This window comes from Mastigoproctus giganteus, chromosome 5, assembly GCF_048544385.1.
Source record: "Mastigoproctus giganteus isolate SK-2022 chromosome 5, ASM4854438v1, whole genome shotgun sequence".
Classification (NCBI taxonomy): Eukaryota; Metazoa; Arthropoda; class Arachnida; order Uropygi; family Thelyphonidae; genus Mastigoproctus; species Mastigoproctus giganteus.
The window spans coordinates 107,153,924-107,178,493 of NC_143579.1; the positions used below are offsets into that span (position 1 = coordinate 107,153,924).

A 24,570-nucleotide genomic window follows, 5' to 3' on the forward strand; every position below is an offset into this window, starting at 1 on the left:
GGGAGTTGATGATCAGCGCTACTCCTCCATGTGCAACGTTGTTCAGATTGTAGGCAACACGATCTTGCCGATGTATTACGTATTTCTGAAGGGAAACAATTATATTTGGTGTTAGATTGGTTTCTTGTAGGCAGAAGGCAATAGGATCATACTGCGAAAGGAGATCTCGGATGTCAGCAAAATTACTGCGATAGCCTCTGCAGTTCCATTGTAAGAAAGTAAGCATTATTTTGGTTTAGTGGGGCCCTCGATTTGTTTTCGAGGTGCAGAAGGTTTAGATCGCTCAAGTTTACCTTTTCCCTTCTTTGGGAAATAAGGTTTCGCTGTATCCATCTCCTCTTCAGTAAAAAGTTCTAAAATCTGTCCATCTTGGTTTGAATTATCTTCTGAATCCATGTAGTCTGTTTGGTTTGAGTCGGGAGTGGTAGACACTGTAGTATTTTGCTGTTGAGTGGCATCTGGTTGTATTGTGATCGGCGTATTTATTGCTTTGCTTTGTTTGCTTTTTGTTTGGGGTGTTGGCACTGAGGACAATATTGACTTTGCCCATTCAGCTAGTGACTTTGTTGGTGGTATGGTGACCTCTGTTTGGGTAGCAATTGATACATGATTTTTGGTTATTTGGGCATAACTTGGCTTGTTAGTATTTGGAACTGGTAAGGATTTTTTAGCTTCTTGGTAGGTTACATTATGTTCAGTTTTGTATCGCTGTATCTGTTTTTCGCGTTTCCAAAGGGGACACTCCTTCGAATACGCGGGATGGGCTTCTTTACAGTTAATGCAGTTTGGAGTTGTGTTAGTGCAGTCATTTGTAGAATGTTCAGTGGATCCACATGTGGCACAGGCAGCTGCTCCTCTGCAGACCGTCTGTGAGTGCCCAAATTTCTGGCACTTATAGCAGCGTAATGGATTTGGTATGTATGGTTTAACTCGGCAGTTAAGGTAACCGGCTTTGATCAATGTTGGTGGTTTAGGATTATCAAAAGTAAGGATTATAGTCCGGGTAGGAACCAGTACATTATCCTTCTTCGTGAGAATTCGCCTTACATTGATGACTCCTTCTTCTCGTAATTCTTGTTTGAGTTCTTCATCTGAAAAATTGAGGAGGTCCCACTCAGTGATGACACCTCTTGACGTGTTCAAGGAAACGTGCGGTGAAACGCTGACCGAAATTCCACCAAAGGATTGTAATTTTTGCAGTTGTTCAGATTGTCTGGCAGTGACAACTTCAACCAGTAGGTCTCCAGGTCTTAACCGACGAACTGTCTTGGGAGTACCTATTATGCTTTCTAGGCTTTTTTGCACTAGGAAAGGGGAGAGTTTTCCAACTGGTTGTTCTTGAGTTGAATGTATAATTAAAAAGGTAGGGGTTCGGATTCTGCCTACGTCAGTCTTTTGACGTTTTGCTGCGACAGAACCAGACTCCTCTTGTTCTTGCCTTGTTAGAGTTTCTTCTGTGTACCCAGTGTTTTTCTGGGTTTTATGGACTTCTTGCTCCATTTCGCCCTGGAAGGGAGATCTTTTCCCCTCCAGGTTACCAGCCCCGCCACGTGGAGGCAGGAGCAGTGCCACCTTTGTGACCAAGCGGTAGTGGGTTAGTAGTAATATGCAAAGAAAAAAAAGGGGGAAAAAAAGAAAGAAGGTTAATTTTCCTCCTGTTCAAGTAAAGTGATTTCTTTACTGAAGCTTATTTAATTGATTGTTAGTGTAACGCTGTAAATAAAGAAGACGATTTTACTTATTCAAGAGAGCGCAATTCACTGGCAAATACACTTGATCACAAAATCGCTTGGCACCTGGGGCCATATTTCTAATAAACATTTTTCTTGTTAGAATATACAAACATCAGTTTTAAATTCAGCAGCATTTGTAGTTATTTGGTTTTTAGGAGTATTAGCAACTAAGGCCATATTGCTCCGGGGATATGCGGTGGTCATTCCCTGACCTTTCCGCATCCTCCGTTTTTGGTGGTCACGGGCTCGAAACCTGGTCTAATCAAGAAGCGTGTGCTACGCACTGCTCAGCAGTATTTAAATCTAAACTATTATTGGCTGACGACCAAACAAACAGTAACTGGACCAGACAGTTCAGACTGGCAAAGTCGTTAGATGAATGAATATTTTAAACAAGTTTTATGTCGTCGGAGAATGACATCAATAAGACGAAGTACTTAAAAACGTTAATCCTGATCGTTCAAACATTAAAAAAAAAAAAAAAAAAAAAAAAAAAAAGAAGAGTGACAGGCACCGAACTCTGAGGAACACTTTCCAGATAGAGTGAATACCTCCGAACTGACTCCGCTCATAAAAACTAGCAATTTGTTTTGGCCATACAATCCTAAGATCGACTTAAATTTAAAAAGTTGTTAATTAAAAGCATTTTATTCATATTACAGGAGCAGAATGTGAAGGACTGTGTGATTTTAAACTCTGAAGAGAAGGGGGAAGATTTTGTTAAATAGTTTCGAAATTCCTGTACTGGATTGACTTTGTAATTTTTCTGGAATTCAAATCTTCCCCATCTTGGCCTTGAACAATATCAAATTTGAACTTGGAATGACTTCCCCGGTCAAATTACTTAATTTGGTAAGGAGAAATCTTCATTCTTTATATTCGAGGTTTCCTCCAAGAGAGGATCAAATAAGAAGATAACATTCAAAGAGCGGAATCATACTAAGCCAAAACGGAAAAGTCACATCCGGATACAATCTAAGGGTAATCTTGAAATCGCTCTCCTTGTATTTATGGCATTAGTTGGACCATTTGGAGAAGAAACGAAGGGAGAAGAACTGGAGGATAATCGTTAGGTTAGAAGAAATCCAACTAAAATAACGTAAGCAAATCACGAAACTATCCCTCCAACTTCCTTAAGGCAGGCAGATGAGCGAAGAACTGATGTGACCCCTGGTACTCTGTGGCCAAGGGTTCCCCACAACGGCTCTAAATTGCTCTGTTGGTCGCTTATTAAGGCGGAAAGGAAAAATCAGCGAAGTCCAATTTTTTTACAGGTGGACAAGTACCACATACAATAGGATATACCCCGCAATATTTATTGGCTTCAAGCGGCCTTCAGACATCGCCAAAATAAGCAACATTAAAGATAAGTGTACTTCTTTGAGGAAAGTCAGTAAAATCTAAAAGCTCGAGGGGCATACTGATTTCGCGTTTAGTGGGGGGAAAAGCACGCCTACGAATACAGCTTTTGTTTTTGTTTTTAAACCTCCGACATGGCAGCACCTTTGCGGTCATATATCAAGCGGAAAATTTTCAGAAAATTAATAAATAAAAATATCAGAAAAAGCGTAATTGCTATTACGATGTTAGGAACGATGAACGAAATAAAGAAGCATCGTTCCACGTCTATAATTAAGTTCAATTCATTGGGTAGTTCAAGATAAAATTGCGCAAGGCTGTTTTTATGATCAAATCCAAATCAGCCCTTAATTAAGGATGTTTTTTCTACGTTTCGAAATCTGCTGTGGAATTTTATCTTCAGGAAATAATAACTGATATTAAACTGCCTATTCGGGTTAGTTGTAATTTTATCTTCGACCACAATAAACTTAAATACACGTCAATTACATGAATAATTGCTAAAGTCATCATTCTGTAAAAATTCAGTAAGAGGACAATCGAGGAGGGATCCCGGATGGTACATCCTGTGAAGTAATCTCGTTAATCGATAGATGGCGTTAATGTCGCTGTCTGGTTATTTGATAATGAGAAGAAAAAGAAATCGCTCTCTCCATCCACATTAGACCCTATCTTTCGAAGAAATTATTCGCTCAAATAGGATGCTAAATTCTTCGGAAGTTAACCAAAGTAATAGACAAATTATCTTCACCCTCTATCCTTTCTAATACTATATTAAATACAAAATACTGTTCTCATTTCTAATATAACAGAATTAGTTCTTACCTTGTCAAGGTCTTCGGCAGGAGTAAAAAGGATGGGCGGTTTTAAGAGATCACTCATTGAGTAAAATTCCGACCTATCACAAGGAGAATGATACATTTCTTCGATTTTCTTCCTTCCACCTAAAGAAAAATTAATCGTGGTTGAATTCCCATGTCGATTATATCATAATAGCTGATATAACACATGTATCCTAACTAGGAATGTAAAAAGGGAGGAGGGCAAGTACAGAAGGTACTTGCTCTCCTCATATATAGCCCTAAAAACAGTAGTTTGCATCCTTTCTGTGATGACTTAATACAACAATAGATAGGGACCAAAAATCAATTATCACAGTCCTAATCCTATCTCTGAGCCTACAGAAATTGTATTCACACTTTAGTTTAGCAGTTTTTTGGCGCCTTCGCATACTAATCACAGAAAATGAAAAAAAAAATAATTTTATTTAGGAAAGACAAAAAAAGTGCCTGAAATGTAACGCACTGCGTACTTCAGCATTAGTTTTATGTAGTTTTAAATACATTTTATGACCCAATCTTAACGCTTCGAACAATGTATTCTAATCCTCTATAATAGGTTAAAATAGCGCCATCTAGGTCACCTGTGATGATTTGTCATGATTCATTTTTTCATAGGGCACAGAGAGAGCGTGACCTTGCCTGTTCTTCTTATGAATAAACAGCGTGTTCCGCGAAGAAATAACAGAACGGTAGTCGTCTATTAACATACAATTCACATGCAGCTTCACTTTATTTCGTATGCAAACACTCCATCAGAGGTTCTTTCCCGTTGCCCAGGTGGCACCTCGCATAAAAGAAAGCCAGCGAGGTCTTCAGAATCCAGTTTGTTGTCAAAGAATCCACTGCTAAGTTCGTGACCTTTTATTTTTGACCTCTAACTTTCCTATTCGCGACACATACACAAAAGTTAATATCAGCTATTGAAATCCTCTTGGGGGGCGGTTCCTCGCAATAATGAAACCTCTTCAAAGTAGAAATGAAAAAGATGGGGTCAGCATTCATTAAGAGTTATTTTTAGATGGCCTCATCCAATGCATGCTGGAAACAGATTTAAAATGTTTTCGTTTCATGGATTACGGTTTCATACAAAGAGAAAGAAATGCGCTATTTTTAGCGTGCCTACATACAGTTAGCGAAACCGTTAAAAGGTGGTTCTTAGTCGAATTTTCCCTGTGTTGGGCTTAACAACTGGAAAGTGGCGGCTGATGGCAAATTCCTTCGAAACAGAACGATCAACTGGAATGATTAATTTTCACTAACTGGGAAACGCATCCGAGTTCAGTCCTCTACTTTTCAAGATCATTTTCTTCACTGAAGTGGAAGTTTTGAAGTGAAGCACTTCAGGCAAAACCACCAGGTGTTTGAAATCTGCTCCGCGTGAAAATGGTTTTCTCATAATTCAGAATATGTTTTTTATTCATCGCTCCTTATTTCCTGTTTCTATGCTCCGTTTCTTCTTCTTTGAGATGTTCTCCTAGACTGTTTCTTATTTTGATTCTAAGGTCAGCAACTATTCGTCCATCAATCTTGCCCTCCATTGTGTTTTGGATCGTGAAATACCTCGCCTGTGGGGATCTTGCACCTAACTTTCTATTTTCGAAACGCTAATGAGCCCACGATTCTCTCTGAAGATGGCATTCCGCGTTTGATTTTATTACATCTTTCGGTGTCTGAAAATGACTTTTTTCCCTCCCTTCAGGAAGTATACAGGTGCAACAAAAAAGTTATCATTAAAGCCTTATACCGGACAAACAGATAAGAGAAATGAAGGAATTTGAGTTTTGTCCACCAGAGACGTAGCTGGTACAAGTATTACGAGAGATTCTATCGAAATTAAAAAAGAAAAAAAAACCGCAGATAGCAACAAGCTTGCCTCTAGTTCGTTTTCTTTGCACAAATCCTGCACGCACCGCTAAAGAACAAGATAAGTGTCACCCATCTTCAATCACTGTTATTAATACAAACCTCTTCCGTGCAAGAAATGTAGTTGACGTCACCCAAACACGTGAACAGATTGTGGATGCGTCTCCAGGTGAAGTCATTAACCTAATACACTATTATGGTCCCACCCCTGGAGCAACGTATAGATCGAGCTAAGTGAATTAATTGCTATTGCCGATATCCGTTCTGCAGCCTCTGTTTCTAAAAACCATCATCTTTGCCTTAAACCAGATTCCTATCTCTATCTCTCGACATTCATGCTAATAACGTAAAGGTACTTACTGCCCGTAGCTGTGAGTTTCCGCTTGGTTTGTCTCCGCTCTTCGTCTCTTGTTTTCCTTTCTGCACCCTAGGGGTTAAATAAGAAAAATATCCAAATATTAGGAGCTCTGTTTGTGAATGATGGCCTATCAGATAAGTCTATAGCTGGTCAATGTCCTATCATCAACTACAATATTAATAATAAGTCCAATAATAAGTTCTTACAGTCAATTAAGGTGCCAAAAATCAGACAAAAATTCAAGCTTACGTTTTTATTCCGGATCACTCATAATGTGACCTGTTACAAATTTTAATTGAAGGTCAGTTCTCCCTATTTTTTTGTTACAATTCGGCTTTCTTTGCACTGAGGGAGGGTAAAGGAAGTGGGGGTAACATTAGGTAATTGCTACGAGGGTTTGCTTCACATAAAAAAAAAAAAAAGAAAGCAGAAAATGATACGTTCCTGCTTGATTTTGATAATCTGTTATTAAAATACTTTACATATCAAGGATGGCTTGGTTGTTTCTTCATATAACTCCCTTTAGTTATGAGAACAGTTCTAGTACTGAAACAAACTTCTTAAACACCTTAGCGTAGCATACAGTGCACCACTTGACTTGAGGTGTGGTAGCGCCACCATTTAATTAGCTTTTAAAATATATATAGATAATATACGAGACAAAAGAGGCTGTTTATTGTTTGAAATGGAATAATTACGGTGTATAACTTCATTATAATTGGCAAAGGGAAGAAATAATATCTATTTTATGTTAATTATTTTATATATACAGAGTTAAACAAAAAAGACATTAACAGCATAAGTTGTGAACGAGTGACTTATGCTCCCTTTCCCCATTCATATTCAAATCTGCAAGCACTGCTCGTTTATTTCTAATGAATGTGAAGTCTCTGTATGGTACCGAACTTTATACAGAAACTTTACGCATTCGGCCTAATTATTTCCATTTGAACATATATTACTCGAGGCTGTTGGCCATGAGAAAAAATACGCTTTCCGCAGACATTACAACCTGAAACCGTAAGCAAAATGAAATTAAACACGTCTTCGAAAAAATCGATCACACAATTTCTTTGTAACTACTCATGAAAACTTCCGTGTGGAAAACAAACACCACAGATTGATTTCAACACAGGAGATGAAAAAAGGTGGAATTATTTCAATCGTATTTACAATTCTGCTTACAGCTATAGTAAGCTTTTTAAAGCTAGGCAGACATGTATACGGGTCATCTGGATGATCTTATATTATTGGGATCTTGCATACATATTCTAGCACAAAAATTCCACTGCTTTGTACTCACACCTTATGCAAATAAGAGGCATCCTCCCGAATCTTATTACTACATCCTTCCTATTCTTTGTGTAAACAGGAATCTACAATAGAACTGAAGAAATTGCACAAAACACCCTTCCAGTGATCATATAAACACAAACTAGTTGTGGCGAACGAACTCATTTAGTTCGCTCTAAAAAATAGTGCCAGATCGAAGTTTCGAAGGAGCACGTTCGAAATTTTCTAGTGTAATAATCCACAACTGGATTGCACGGAGTTCCATCTCAAAAAAAAAAAAAAAAAAAAAAAAAAATTGCAAATAAGGTAGCTCTTGCACGACCAAAAACAAGGTTTTTGTTTTTCAGCCCCTATTCTCTAAATCTTTTTTCCGTGTTCCTTAATGCATTTCTGAAGACCACCAGCATATTTTAAAATCGTAACTCAAAGAAACTGAATTGCCTTCTTACCGCCCATCAACCTTAAAATCGACGGGTCGGATAAGTGGATTGAGTAAAGGAAATATTACAGATTGGAGGTACCCAGAAACTTAATCAATTATAATGCAACTCCGTCGACAAATAAAGTAAAACTTATTAAGTAGAAATATAATTAATTTCATTAAAAATAACAGGTAATTTTAATTCATCAAGGTCGACAGTTCATTCTGAATTAGATCCCGATGCTAATCAGAAGTTAAAATAAAAAAATACAGCGTTTACTCGCTTAGTAATAAGCTGTGAAATAAGGCGCGTTATTTCTCCTGAAAAACAAGGAAATCTGTGAATTACCTGTTGCCATGCCTTTGTTTATGGATGGTCAAGCGCTTCAATTCCGTTTAAACCACTGTCAAAGGACGTAGCGGTCATTGTTCCCTCCCTGCCAGTCAGTTCTCATAATCAAAACAGGTCACGTCATTTTCTTTGTTATCTGCAGTATCATCCGTCAGGAATAAAGGAAGACGGAACGCTGCTGCTCTTCTTCTTCTTCGGAACGTGCAACAAAATACTACCCGTTTTCCAGAATACCTCCCTACAGAAAACCAGACGAATGTTTCTGACTAGCATGGATTTTTAACCTCAGGCAGAATAACGGAAAATGCGGTGGTTTAATTAGGAAAACTTGTTTTGTCTTTCCCCCCAACCTTGTCTGCTTTTCAATAGGCAAAAAAATTATTCTTAATATTAACGGAAACAAGCAGAAAGGTCTCGGACCTGCGTGTCTTCAGAGAAACGCTCATCATCCCTCCTATGAAAACATTTAAAACTTATTGCATTTATTTTTGTTTATTGCGTGGAAGAAACACTTCAGTCTGTCCGCATGCAGGAGTGCTTTCTGGTAATTAGGAAGTCAGCAATACGAACCAAGATAATGAGGAAGGAAGGAAAAATAAAATTAAATTAAATTAAGATACATTATTTCATGAAAATCACTGGATGTTCTGTTGTTTTTACATCTAAGATTGGCGATTTGTTTGTTAAACTCGTTCCTTCGCTGGTTCGTTGAAGTCTATTTTTTCTGTTCTTATTCGCTGCTTTAAGATTCCAGTGTTAATTGTATATTAAATGTATCGGTCAAACTCGAATGTTACATACAGGTTTCATGCACGATTCATTTGCCAACCGTAGTTAGTTTTTATTTCTAATTCAGCATCACCCTTCTGAGTCACACTGACCGGGCAAAACAAACCTAAATATCGGTTTATTCTAAAGTAAATCAGTCGACAATCCATCTATTCCAACTACTGTCAGAGCAGCTATAAACAAATCTTTATTGCGATTTTAAAATGATGCTGTTGATTATGATGATACCATTACTGATTTGCTAGATGTTCTGATCAGTGGAAGATCGTTTCACTGTTTTACGTGTTGCATGATTTAACTTTAATAACTACATAATTATTATTATAAAATTGTTTTTAAAATGAAATTTAAAATTCTAATAATTAAATTTGTAAACTACATTCTTAATGCAATTTAATAAATATAAATCTTTTAGATACCTTTCTATTCTTTTTATATCAATTTTTAATATAAGAAATGAACCAATTGGGTATTTTGGATGGTTGTACTCTCAATGCAGTCCGTACTATGGTGAGAAATTCTAAAAATGGCCTCTGTGCCTTCCCCAATTTTATTTACATGTCTGTATAATATAAATAAATAAAAACAATTAAAGAAAAACGCGCAGATAAAATCATATGCAAACAAACTACGGTTAAAGGTAAAAGGGTGTTGTTCAACTTTCAAAGAAATGTCCTATTTAAATGAATCCTTCAGTTCAGAAAGGCAAGTGGAATTCGAATATTTTCTATTGGGTGTGTTAAATTGGTCCGTGAAATGAGGTGGTATCAACACGTCCATTGGTTTCTCTGTTGCAGAAACCTAAGTTAGCACTATACTTGCCAACTATTTCCTTGGAAATCCCCTTAGAACAGCGAGCTCAGAGAGCGAATCGTGACAACTGTTTCTTAAATCTTCCATTCGCGTGTGTAAGTAATAATCAAACAGAAAAGGGGAAGAGGGGGGGTCGAAGAAAATAACTTGCACACCAGTGTAAAAGAGTCCTGCGTGATGTACGCCCAGATAAAACAAAAGGGACGCAAGGTTTATGGGGTAATCGCAGCCACATCTTTCAACCCCGGATAATAAGCACTGGAGGGGGATATTCTACGGCACGCATTGCATACCACGGTATGCCTTTTTATCGTCTTACAAATGCCAAAATGACAGCAGTATTGCACGCCAAGATGGATGAAGTCCTCTTTAAATTCATTTTGTGCATTGGTGGGTTATGTAGGGCAGTGGAAAGGTTAGTTATACTGTGAGCATGGTAATGTGTATCTCATTTTCATTATTGAAACTTTCCATTGTCTCCCATGGGGCTTAGCAAATATATCCATGCGTGGACGCAGCGTGAGATTAGAAAATTTACGTCAAGATATTTCCTGTAACTCGTTTACTGCTCGACTCAGACTGTCGTGGGTTTGACTAACCATGGTGAAAACTGACAGATACGTTTGGTACTGTGGCGCAGTCGTGTGGGCATAATATTGTATAAGAGGGGAATTAAGGAAGGAGATAGCAGAAAAGAAAAAGGGAGATTGTGAACAATGAGGGTGCGATGAACGGATGAAAGATGGATTACTAAACTTACGACCCAACTGTCTAATTTTTCTTTTACCGGTAAAGCGGTACCGAAATATTAGCTATGACGCAAGCTTTGTAGAAGTTTCGAAGATAAATATATTTTTCTCAGATAATAATCGCGAAAACGTTAGCATAAACGAATTGTACATTCTGTAACAGCTTTTTGTGAAAACATAATGCAAAACATCGACATTATTTAGTCTATTAAGTATGAAGTCTGCCCAAAAATCGCCTGATGGCACACTTCCTACCATCTCTAATTGCTTGTCTTAAATGGCTCATAAATTTAAATTTACTTCTATTTGTTGTGGAGCCACAGTAATCAGAAATACCTGTCAAAACACCTAAAGCCTTTGGAAAACCTACCCTTGCATAATACACAAAAAGAAATCTCGCTAGTTTTCTTTCCAAGGCGCTCCCTTAAAATGACTTTACGAATACATCCATTTCCTCATTCCTTAACAAAAAAGCATTACAGAAATGGAAAGAAAGAAATTAAGGGTGCAGTAATGACAATAAAATGCAAATAACTAGTACGAGTAGCAGTTGACGAGTGATTTTAAATTTGGACTCTGATGGTCTTTTACCCGTTCGGTTGTTTTGAATTTGGTTGGGTGGAACAAACTTCAGTCTCGTCATTGAAATATAATATAAGCTATAACTACACCGTTATGATTTTAGATTACAAACCGAAAATCAATAATTTTAAAATTTTAAATAAAAATTTTAAAATAAAAGCATACAATTAAATAAGATATGTAGTTACTAAATGATTATATTTGGAATAATAATTAGATTTTAAATAAATATTTTGATTTTTTAAAAAATATTATTATTATTATTACAAAAATATTATATTATTATGCAAAAAGTTATCGATATCTAAAATAAACTTATTTATTATTTTTTTTTGAGTAACCGGAGTCGATATTCAAATTTTGTTTTAACCCAATAGGGATGAGTTCTTTCTTTTGGAAAAAAAAAATTGAAGTCCTACAGCGCCAGTAATATTACAAAGAGACAAATGCAATAAACTGAAGACGAACATTCATATTTGGCCCTTATCTGTTTGAAAATACGGGAGGTCTGGTGTGATTTATAATCCTATATAACAGACGCAGACAAGTTTGCACTGTAAAGATTAAAAACAAAATGGAGCTTCCAATGCAAATGTGCGCACATCCATCATTTGAGTGTTTTTCACTCGTTTACTTCCTTATCGGAGTATTTAAGAAGCTAACAACATTCGGCACACACTACACGCTACCAACCACTTCTTCATCTTCTCTTCTTCACCAGCAATTACCGGAATGAGTTCTGTTAAGAAACAGAAGTTACTCTGATGCTATCTGTATGTGAGGTGAAAAGATAAGATCCCTCTGTAAGTCGAGTCTCTAATTATTTCCTAACTAAATCTTCCTTTTCAACAATAGCTGTTCCTTTAGAAGGAAAGAAATTAGTTCTTATAAAGGAAACCAGCAAAAAGAAAGAAAAACCTTTAACAGCCAGGAAAAACTTTCAACTGCGATTCAACGGGGAATCGGGGGCGTTACGTGACTACGGACAGGCCGTCATAGAAACCGTTATTCCCGAATCCATAATTAGTCTGTCAATGCTAAAATAATTGCATCATCTCTCCGCTCCGTACAGATAATACAAAAATCTTCCAGTTATATAGGACAAGCGTCTGGAGTCGCGTTCGCCCTACACAAGACCTGCCCTAACCTCTCTAGCACGAGGGCAGACGAAGCCCTTTCATTAGGCCATTCACCCACTGGGTTCTTCAGTAGCTTTCCCACACTTGCACTACACTGATGGATTAGATGGGAAGCCGAAAGGGCTGCTTGAGGCCAATCTACGTGCCACGGATATCAATGAGATGTAGCAACAGCACCACTTACGACCTCGCTAGAGGTGGCAATTGTCATAACTGAAAACTAATACGCAGTTCTCCTTTGTCGCTTCTCAATGTGAAATCCATATCTTCCATAGCTGGGTCTTCCTTAGCCTGCAGACACGTCACTCAAAGAGACGTTGCTCGATATCTAAAACAACCCCCTTCGCTTGAAACGTGTAGGTGGAAACTTGCTATCAATCTGTCTCTTTCTTCCCATCGTTTTTGCTCTAAGTTTTAGTGGTCTAATCATAAAAGCACGAATAATCAAACACTATAAAAATCTTTACTAATTAGAACAGAATTGAAGATTCCGTTCTAATGTAGTTCCAGTCGGTATTGGAGAAAACATAACGAAGCTGTTATTTTATATACACCTCTTAGAATATCAACATTAAGTAGCTCTATGTATATCCTACGCCAAAATTATTGGAACTCTCGGACGTACATTTCCTGATAATTTGTTGTATTTCAAATAATAATCTTGTGACTTTAAATGCTAAGTTGAAATTGAAAATCCAAATAAAGGCCAATATGATAAAGGGCATCGAACAAAGAATTTGATCTTTCTTTTTGCAAGTTATTTAGGATAGATAATAAACAATTCTCTCGACAAACGGCTATTAGCATTTGATCGCCTTTATGTACACCTATTGAAGATGAATGATCCACCAGGTGGAATGGCTTCTTGAACGATACCGGCGCTTTTTAAAAGCCAGTTTAACCCATTGTGAAAGTTATGGTAGTAAATTAATTGAAGGATCAGGTTGATTTGGATCACTAGCTCGGCGTTATTAGCCCTTCCCCGGTGGAGACAACCTAGAGGATGCAACAAGCCTTCTTTGTTCCGCCATTTTCAGCAAATCGATCAACCCATACCAATTGCTCCTGTTCCAGGTGCCCCCTTATGACACTAGGGAGTATCGGTCTCTAGAGAAAACTGAAAAAACAGTTAGATGCGAACGTTTCAGAGCTCAATTTGCTGTTTCTGTTCAGGTCATGTACGTTTCAATCAACTGCAACCATCTAATACTCTTGTTTACACTCTATTGGCCAGTGTACAGACGCGATTAGAATGTATCGAACAGTTCTTTTACTTCTCACAGTTCTTAAGTTTTTCTGTGGTTCACGTGGTAAATGAATGTCAGATGTCGAAAGATAAGCTTCGTTTCTCTTTCAACTGTCGTTCCTATTAACCTGTTTTCTCCACCGAATTCCCCCCCCCACTGGTATATCTGCTTAAATACTGTGTCTTCCTACATTAAGATTTATTTGGCCTCCGTTGTAACGTGTTTAAAGCTTGCTGACATTTCTCGTTATAACTTAAATTTAATAACAGGTGACAGTTCTTGGCGAACTTCCATATTTGGATCCGCGACCGCGTGCTAATTCATCGCTTCTCCGCTTTATCTGTGCGGAGAAAAGAAGACGAAACATGTTTAAAATATGCAAGGGGAGCATTCCGCAGACTTCGCATTATGTACCCGTAAGTGCCAAAAATAAATATCACTGCGCATGCGGTTTTTGATTTCTGGGCGTTTTAAGAGACATAATGAGGATGCTTTTAATCACTGTGCATACGTGCAACGTGCGATAAACAAGTAATTAATGTATGACAAGCTTCGCCATGGCCGGAAGGTGCTTAGAAATATGTTGAGCTCCGCCTAAAAGGACACAATCTATAGGAGACGAGGTCAATACCTGGGGCCTGCAGCACGCGATGTTTATACACCTTATGAAATATTTACGCTCGGATCATCATTAAACAGTGCTTAGTAAGCGCGACAGCAGCTCAAATATCCGCGCTGAGAGTAAATATCCACATATATTAATTCTGTGAGAACATTCCCATGAGGACTTGCGGTTTCGGGGCTTCGTCTAGCTATTTTCTCAGATAATTACCCTTTTAAACTAGACCTCGAAATAATTTTATTCTAAGATTTATGTTTTAACCTTAAGTGACAGTTCGCAGCGCTAATTACGGGTTTATGTTCTTCTGTGTAAGGTGAACGGGCAAAATTCTGAAACTGGTGTTAGTCGGCGCATGGACCACTTGGAAATGCAAAGTAGTCCAACACTGCTTCGAAATTGGACAGAGTTGAGTGCCCAGAAAGTACCCTCCAGTTGGATGAAAGTGAATACATGTATTGCGATTAATTGCTGTATTCTAAGCGTACCGAGATAATTCCCTACCTAGAACTCTGATCTCACAATTAGAAGGCTAACAGGACATCAACATAATCATACCATATTAAACAAATACATTCTTATCACCACTCCTATAATGAAGAATTTCGTAAAAACTATGGGGACAGGAATGGAAAGACTTCCAGTATTTAAAACGAGAGCTACCACGCATGGGTGGCCAAAATCGAAGGTGTATCCATCGGTCAGATCAAAGTCACTGAAAAATGAACATTTTTTAAAAGATTATCAAATTCTTTTGGAATTGGAAACTTCGCAAATGCTTCAAGAAAGTTTACAAACATACCAAACTCTACAACACCAAATTCACTTCTTTTTTTCATGTAATTTATTTAACCATACAATACTGTGCTTTCTGGAGTGACGTCCAGACACACTTGGATCATTTTATTGGCTATTACAAAAGAAATATATTTCCCAGCCGAAATATTCCAACTCAATTTGGAACAATCGCGCTATGTCCTATTATTTTTCCTGCGACTTATACTGCTGCATGGATGAACTCCCTTTCCAGAAGAGCAGGAAAAAATGCGTTAAAAAGTTAAGTGATAGCGATTAGACGTTGTAAATAGATGAACTTTCAAAACAGTACGATTTGCCATTCAAAACTCGAAGATCTTGTTATGATGAGGTCCAAAAGTGGAAGAATGGAAAAAAAATAAATTAAGGCTGATATCCTCTGGGAACAGGATTTCTATATTTCGAGGTCCTTCCCGAGTTTCAGGACTTGTAACATCCACTATTGGCCATATAGAGTGTATAAAGTACCATAAGAACAAGCCAAACTCATCAACCATGCCCGATTCTGAGATTTAAAAAAAACAATAAAAAATCTAAACTTATGAGAAATGCACGATAATCCTTTTTAAATGGATATTTGCTGTTAAACTTAAACGAGAATTTCCTTATTTAGAAATTCATTGGAAACGTAAGGCAGGAGAAATTGATTTCGCACACTTCAGAGTACACAAATTACCTGATCTTCTCCAGAAAGCCAATAGGAGAGAGGAGGAGGAGGTACCTACAAAGTAAACCTTTGTATCACTGCGTGTTAGCTTAATGTCTGTGATTTCCTTCTCACAATTTATGTTCGCGGTGTTCGTCTAAGAACTGCAGGAAGATTTCGGTCATGTTAGAGGTGTTCCTTTAATAGGCCTAAACACGTCACTCATAGAAGGACGCACTGACACACTACAGCTGATGACGAAAGATAGCAATGAAGAAAGAGGACGTCTATTGTTTCACAGTCGTAATTTTACCTAATTTGCGATCTTAGGATTCAATTTTATGCTAGATTAAAAGACAGATAACCGTGGCTTAGAAAATTACAATAATTGAATCGGAAGTTTGTTTACATGTGCAGCACCATTACACCCTGAATGCGTTTTTTTATTTACTTTTTTTTTAACGACAAAACTTGAGCGAAAAACTTGGTTGTTCACGACGTAAAGTTTTATCTGTCAAAAAATTAAAAACTTACACTGTACAGAGCAGGTGGGTCTCCTCGTAGGTGGGTAAAAAAATGAATATCCTTTTGGAACAATCTTACCTTTAAAAAAAGTAATTCAGATTTAAACAAAAATAATTAAAATTTATTGCGATAGCTCGGTATAAAGTAATTATGGGGTTAGAATAAAAGTGGGTCCCACACCCACTGCGTTCTCGAAGAACGTGACATAGGGTTCCTTTGTTCTTTGACCTGCATTGCCTGTGTGAACGATACAAGTTGTCATCTGAACTGTGGGTTTCGCGAAAATAAATTCTTGGAATGATTCAGTTTGTGTTTTTATGTAATAATACTTTTAGGTAGCTCGCTGTCTTGTATAATTAATCAGGGCTGAGTGGAATAATAAATTTCGTTAATTGTGTCAGAGTCAAAATCTATTCGAAAAATAATATTGCGCATTATGTGAAGATGAGTAATCCCAATTGGGCCATGTGCCAGATAGAATCTCGATTAAAATCACGTAACCATAACAACATCTTTGATTTCTCCAACAGCTTGTTAGTTCAGAGCGTAATAAACATTTTAATTAAGAGACAGTTTTTCCATTTCTCGATCTGATCATTTTGAAAAGACTTCGATGTGCTCTTCGTTATTTGGACTGTAACCAAACGTATAAAAATTCACGTTATAATTAATAAATTTAGTCAGACCTAAACTGCACTCTTGCAGTAAGATAATACGCTTGTCATCAAAATATTTATACCACATGGGCATTTTGATTAACTGTTTCTAAGGGTTAATCCACCCAAAACTGAGTAACCGTGAAGTCTACTCCAACTTTACATAATTTAGACCCGATATGTTTAAAATTTAATACGTAAGAGGGTTAAGGAGGAGAACAAGCTTTGAGAACTCCTGCGGTGGATCATAAAGGGGCAAATGAAGCTGTTCCCTTGGTTTTAACCAAACAACTGACATTTACGATCTTCTTCAGTGTTTATGACAACGTATACGGGAGATTTTTTTTTTAAGGATTGGGCGACCGATGGATTAGCAGCCGGAGGGTGTCCGGCCCACTGCAGAGATGGCGAAGTGGGAAGCCACTTGATTAGAGCTGCCATCTGATTTCGCTCTCTCGCAGACATCGTTCCAAAGTGGTAGGGAACGCCCTACACGACGATTACGAACTATTAAAGGGGGTCAATGATTCTACTGGTGTGGTGACCGTGTAAAGATGTTCGATTTAAGTCAAAACTCCTCGTGGGTGAAGCATGAATTCGATGCAGAAATCCTGATATGACATAAACCACATTTCATCTCCTGTTGGGCAAACATCAGTAACATGCTTTGGTGACAGTAAAATGTAAGTAGAAGAAGTGAAGGAGGCAAGCAAGTAGCTGATGAATATTCCTCTCTGCATGTGGCTTTAGGCTTATGTATAATTGACCTTCGAAGCAGCTTAGTTCGTATATCTAAAACGGCACGTGAGGGACAACTTCCAGAAGGCCTAAAAACTGAACGGGTTAACCTCACCCAGTATAACTAATGTCTTACTTACGTCTGACATTCTTTATTAATAGATGAACTTATGTTATGGGCTCGCCCAGCTGTGCAACGTCCTACTTCGACTACCAAGTTTAAACTAAAATGGACGCGTACTTGCTATTTATTATACAGTCGTATGAATTGTTTCACTAAAGGTAAAATAAACTGACTATCGATGAAACAGGAATGCCGTGTGCTGCGGAAAGTGTGACAAACGCTGGCAGAATTCACTAGTAAACAGACCTGGAACTATTGTTTTAAGTGAAAGGCAGCAACCGTTTTTTTTTTTTGTTTTTTTTTGTTTTTTTTACCAAAAACATTAAATGAAGTACTGTAGCAAATGTCACTCTTTAATACGCCAAAGATGGTTAGCCGTTCCTCTGCCATAATCATTGCAAAGGTCTAAGTGGGTAAACTGCTGCCTCATTATGGGCGACTTACAGATTGGAAGTTGTGGACTGGCAATACGAAATGCGGAAACATTTTTGGGCCATCTGGATGATTGTTATTTGTTCCTGAATGTCAAAGAAAATACAAGGTGGCTCTATTATCCTCGACTTGGTTCTCACCAAAAATCCAAATTGCATCTGAAATTTGACAGTGCAAGAACCAACAGCAGGTAGTGGTGACTACAACGTCATAAACGGACAGCGTCTAAAAGACTTCTTTGGTCAGAAGAAAAGGGGAGGGCCTTAATTTCAAAATAAGGGAGATGAGGTTATAATGGATCAAAGTATTGGGTTTCATTAACCGGAGAGACGACTATACGCCGCTGGATACCACTTCGTTATGGAAGGTATTCAAAGGAATCTTGAAAGCTACGAATGCATCTGTTCTATTGAAGTTTCGCAAAAGAAAGATGTTCATTTAGATTGAATTAGAAAGATTAGGAGTTTAACTGAGCGAAAGAAAAACCGTTACAGACTTCTGCAAGATACTGGTGTAGCCAAACGAAAACTGAATGCAAGAAATCACTAGTAAATTGTGTTAAAAACGAAGAGAAATAGTCGTTTTGGCGTATCAATACAAAAAAAGATGAGAATGAACCAGATAGGATCCTTATCTGATCGGATTGGGAGAGTCGTAGAAAGACCTGCAGAAGTGGCAGACAAGCTGAACAAGTACTTTGGCTCGGCTGCCAATCTCCTTTTGTAGACGCGGGAACTACCTTTACAGCTGAATGACCCTCCAAACTACGAGGAGATAATGATAAGGAATCAGATGGCTGCAAAATAATTGATACAGCGATCTCGGAGAATTTTCGAGAAGGGCCACTGAAGCTAGGAGAAGTTAATGCTCTAAGGGAGGAAGAAATGCATCCTTCTATACTACAAAAGGCTGCAGTTAAGTGCACTATCCTTTTGGAGATTATCGTTACATTCTGGGACGATTGTTCCTCGACTGGAGAGGTATTAATATCTCCCCAATCCACCAGGAAGGAACATGATGGGTCATGTCTTTCTCATAGATCGATGAGTTTGACTTCAGTGATATTCCTACTGTTTTCCATTGGTTGGCAAACGGATGGAAGACAGCAGGCATATCAACGACATTCCTTCTCGAAGTATCAGGTCATGAATGAATTGTCGACGACTGGACAAAAAAATCGTGTCTTTTCGATCAATTACATTGCCTTTCACATCTCGCAAATAGTAAAACTTGTGTTCAGCAGAAAGATTACAGGTTTGGTTTAAGTAGCGGCAGCATTCTGAAGTATGTTTTGTTGGTAATCTGAGTCGTTGAGATCAGGAACGCCTCCTAATGCTGTTGTTGTTTTTTAGTTTGGTGGTGTTTTCTAGCAGCTTTATGGGTGCCCACCCACTTGACCGGGACATATTCAGAAGGCATTTCACGCTTCTTGCATGGGCAACCGATTTCTCGGGTGACTCAATCGAAAATTTATGGGATTGAGTCTGATCCACTATCAACCATAGTGACTCTGAATAGTCTGCGGGTAACAATGGTGAATCATCTCAGGCAATGTTTCTATACGACAACAGGGTGAAAAGGGGAAAAAAAAAACACTGGCAAATGGGGCATATTTTTGTTTTCATCCCGCATAACTTTGCAAGGAAATTACATTATCCTAAATTCTTATGGAAATGTACATTCCCATTTGCGAATTGAGAATGTATATTATAACCAGTTCAAATGAATGATAGACAAAATCACAAAAACCCCATCACTAACTCTCGTGGAAGAAAAGTTGCTGTAATTTGCTTCTCTGATCATACCACATAATTTCTGGGTGCCAATGTCACAAACCACTTTTTACTCTACACTTATGGATAGTCAAAATTGAATATGAGAAGCCACTTCCCTCTTCACAAGGTAACAGGCACTGGACGCTGCATTTCTCAAATGCTCTTTCCAAATATTATATAGGATAATAAACAACTACAATTTATCGATTATCATCATGACAGTTTCAGTGACCACGGCATCATCTTTATGTAAGTATCTAATTTCCTAACATCAAACAGAATAACGCACCACAAAGATGCGTTAATCTGTTTGATGTTCTTCTTTAACATGTTAGAGTATTAAAGAAGCAATATTGAAGAACCAACCCTTTATATTTCAATTTCTAGTTGAAATTAATCCATTCTGTCCCTTTGTGTGACCTTAATTCACTAAAATAAACATTCTCTCTCTCTCTCTCTCTCTCTCTCTCTCTCTCTCTCTCTCTCTCTCTCTCTCTCTCTCTCTCTCTCTCTCTCTCTCTCTCTCTCTCTCTCTCTCTCTCCTTCTCCTGAGTGTAGCTTCTTCATTTGAAATTCCACTCAGTTTCTGTGACTGTATATCGCCTCGCTTTCCCCATACCTGAAGGGAGGCTTCCTTTTCTCAATCGCGTGTGTATGCGCATTGTCTGTTTGTACACGGACGAATGAAAAAAAGAATGCAAAACACGTCTTATTGTTACCCACATCCGAAAGTAGGTTAATGACATGTAATATTGTGCGCAGTTTTTCTCTCTTTCAAAAGAAGGCGTGTGTGTTAGTTAAAGAAATTTGCGCGCTCACCGGCGAAAATAACGATGTACGTGAAAATGAAGGAGAAAAAAATTGGAATCTGGTGTAATATTGCGCTTTCCAGGTGTGAAGCAGCTGCCAGAGGTATTTGGGTGAGTGCTGCCTAGTGCTAGAACCCGAGTAGGGCTACCAGTCTTTGTTTGTTTCCGGCTAAAGTACAATAAGGCGCATAATACAATCTAATTGATTATCTTAATGAAAAATTGTCTTACTGACAGCGAACCAACGATAACAGTTATTCGTATTTCATTAATAACAATTAGCGAGTCACCGCAATTTCATTCAGTCGTTGGGAGTAAGAAGAATGAATTAGAACACTACCTATTTTCAACTTGTATACGCTCAGCCCAAAAAGTAAGCGAACATCGCCTACATTTCCTCCTCTTCGGTCTTCTTAGGCACAATTTAAATGCAGATAACTCTTCAGCTCACCACAATGAGCCAGAGTGCGTCCTGGTCTGTCGTGAGGTCAAGACAGATCGCTAAAGATTTTCATTCTGAAGTTGAAGTTCTACGTATAACCCGAAGAAAGAAAGACTCCAAATAGACAACAATAAGACGTCAGAGACAATCGGCTAATAATTTTCTTCGATTAAAGCTACCCTTCCAAAATATCGAGTCCAAAGATGTAATTAGCCAATTACTGACTAATGTATGAGATCCTCACCTATAAGTACTTTTTTGGCAATGGGGAGGGTGTGAATGAATAGAGCCCCTCCCCCTCATTATAATACTAATACGAAATAGAGCTACAATCTTTGATGTCCCCACTGATGTTTTGATATGGGTAGAGCAGGCGATATCAGCAAGTTCGTCAAAATGGTAGATTTATTTTGTGGTACCAATGAAAGTGAAAAACCCGAGAAGGAACTTCTTCCAGAAATGGATTAACATCACTAGTGATGTCTGTGCACGCGCTGTAGGTGGTTTGTGACACGGTAAATCAGTTTCATCACTTTGTCGAATCACTTCGGAGAGTGGGAAGGATTTCTAAAGGCCTTTTTCAATCGGGGCTCTAGTAAACCGATCTCAGGCCAAAGGGGGAAAGGATTCCATCGTGTGTTCTTTCCTGTTCTTCAGCCTGTACAAGTTGTAGATCATCCCTGAAATGTGTGTTCAGAGCCATAGGCTTAACACACAATAAAGATCACATCTGGTACCATACAAACCAGCACTCTATAATCAGGGTAGTTCGTGCTAAGGATCCTCTCCAACCAACGAACACCTAGAAACATCTTGTTAAACAAGACCAACCGTCTATTAACTGCATTTGCCAATATTTTCGTAAGACATCTTAAAGTTTGTGGGATAATAATGAATAAAATACGTCACGGTGAGAACCAAGAAGAATATTGAAGACGCACGGGATAATTCTACTCCTAGAATTATAAATATAATTGTCCTTGGAGGTATTATAAGCAAAGCTTATCATCATAACTTGAAGTAGAGTTCAACTTTCTTGTATTCGGCATCTTTTAGAAGTGATATAACAAATAAAAACTTATCTTAATCGCAACCTGCAGTGATTACACCGAATTCCACTTGAAACACGCCGAAAGCATCCCTCCATTTGTTAAGCTGTTTTTTCTCAGTTGACTGGCTGATGTGTCAAATGACTGATCGATTCTCGAGGATGTCCCAGACATGCACTAGCCACAATCTGTCTCGGCAGCGACCTCTAAGCATGGAGACGAAGAAGTATCCAAGTAGACACTTGGCGACATTTCATCATGTCGCGAACGTGACACACATTGCCAGGCAAACTTGCGATGTTAATGTCACTTCTAGCACGACACGGTCACTGAGGTCATTAAGACGAACAGTCCAACGGCCGGGCCTTCGGGCTAAGGGCAACCAACACAGTGAAGTAATCACAGGTTAACGGGGTTATAAATTACAGCATCTGTCGTCTTCTGCGAAGCCGTAGGACAGGAAGACAATTCCAAATAACAAGACCCCTACTTAGAGGTACTCGTCTGGGGAGCGGTGGATGGAGAATATGGTCATAAGAGACGAATATCCACCCAGGTTATTTTACTTTGTAACGACCATTAATAAAAATCGTTCAGGTCTTTAAACATTGCGACATGTTATTATTGCAGTTCCCCTTGCCCTCCCCAGTGCTAAATGTGCGATTCCAGCACTTAACCTCAACGTAAGTGTTAGTTTGGCAACAACGGTATGATCCACATCCAACATGGCTGAGGGTTAGTTAAGTATGAAACTGAACGTGGAAAAGTTGTTGTTGTAATGGAGGTTTTTGGCACAAGGACCTCCTGGGCCATATTTTTCCTGTTCTTGATTTAGTCATGATTAAATCTCCCATAATATGATTATCAAAGGCTATTATATATATTTATGCATCTTAAACAGTTGAACAGTCCTTTAAAATTTGCATTATTGCCAAGAATGTGTGACAAAGTTAAGGGTTTGTGCAAGTTGGATAAGAGGTGAAGCTGGATTTCCGGATACTTGATCGTTGAGCACATTCAATGAGAATATGCTTGATGTTTGGGGGGATTAGCAGAAAGAACACTGAGGAGGAGCTCTCTCTCATAAGCAAATACAAATGAATTGGATGGAAACGACCGATGAGGAGTCTTTCCAGAATCACTTCTCACCTGCTTCTCCTGAAACTAGATGCCAACTGCTGCGGATGTCTCTTTTTTTTTTTCCGCAGGAGATTATTATTAATTTAAGTTTTCCACAGTTGAGACCGGTGTTTCTTACATGCTGTTTTAATAATGGATTTGTAGTCAGTCAGCGCAGGGTACTTTCGGATTACAGAATGACCCATTGTCGGGATGTTTAGCATTGTGACCCACATTCATTATCTGGGATGCCGACATGACCAGGGATCCGGAGGAAGGTGACTATCTGGTTGAATGTTTGATAGTGACAATCTAGCAAGAATATGCTTCAGAATAGGATGAGAGGGAGAAAAAGTAGACTGGATGGCAGTTATCGCATTTAAGGAATCTGTCTTTATCAGAGCTTGCTTGAAAAGGCGATTGTTTATGTTATCTAGTGCTACGAGCAAATGGATTAGTTGATACAAACAGATCATTTTAGATATGCAACCGAGTGCGAATAAAACTTAATAGTAGATTTATTGCATACGATTCTGAGGTATAGAAACTGCACTCAGTAGGAAGAGACATGGCTACTGATAAGGTGGAAGAAACTTCTGCAGCACCTACAGCTACGTCTGCTTTGGAGCCATTAGTATAAACATGTAGTTTCTCTGAGTTTTCCAAGGAGTGGGCTTCATGTAGATGCTGAAAGTTATTTGGCAGGGGACCTTTCCCCTATTTCAGAAAGAATCATCACAAAGAGCTGAGAATTGAGTCCATGGAAGTTGATGAGTAGAAATGTCTTCAGAATATGCTGGAAGTTAATGTCCCACCTGGGCATGAACTCTTGCAATCGAAAAGCCGCAAGAGAGTTTTCATTATGTGTATTGCGGTATAGCATGACATATGGAGAGTCAAACAGATATTCTCAGCTGAGGTGAGATGGAATAATTTTAATTTTTGCTGCATAGTTACACAGTAAGGATTTTCTTCTTAGGTGCAGCGGGGTTTAATTTGCCTCAGTACCTAGGCTGTGGCCCGGAGATCTTCTGAAAGCTCGCATAGCTATCCTAAGGACGCTACGCTGAATGGTATTCAGACGTAATAAAGAACTGTTTCTTACAGAGTCATAAACCGGTAATCCGTAATCTAAGAGGGACCGAATTAAGGTTCTATAGAGATGTAAGAGGGAATGCTATCAGCACCCCAGGACATAGCGGAGTCAGCTCTTAAGATGTTCATTTTTTTTTTTTTTTTTTAAACAGGCCGTCCGAAGGTGGGCTATATAAGTAGCCAAA

General features: G+C 38.4%; 1 protein-coding gene across 1 annotated transcript in view; it reads right to left on the minus strand.

Moving 5' to 3' along the window:
* Positions 1–24,570, minus strand: part of LOC150085622 (uncharacterized) — a 298,691-nt gene that overhangs the window by 19,786 nt on the left and 254,335 nt on the right. The window contains exons 14-15 of the mRNA XM_090374621.1: positions 6,158–6,224; positions 3,918–4,036 (exon numbers count right to left, since the gene is read on the minus strand). Coding sequence (XP_090230747.1) covers positions 3,918–4,036; positions 6,158–6,224 — 186 coding nt within the window. The remainder of the gene's footprint in view (positions 1–3,917; positions 4,037–6,157; positions 6,225–24,570) is intronic.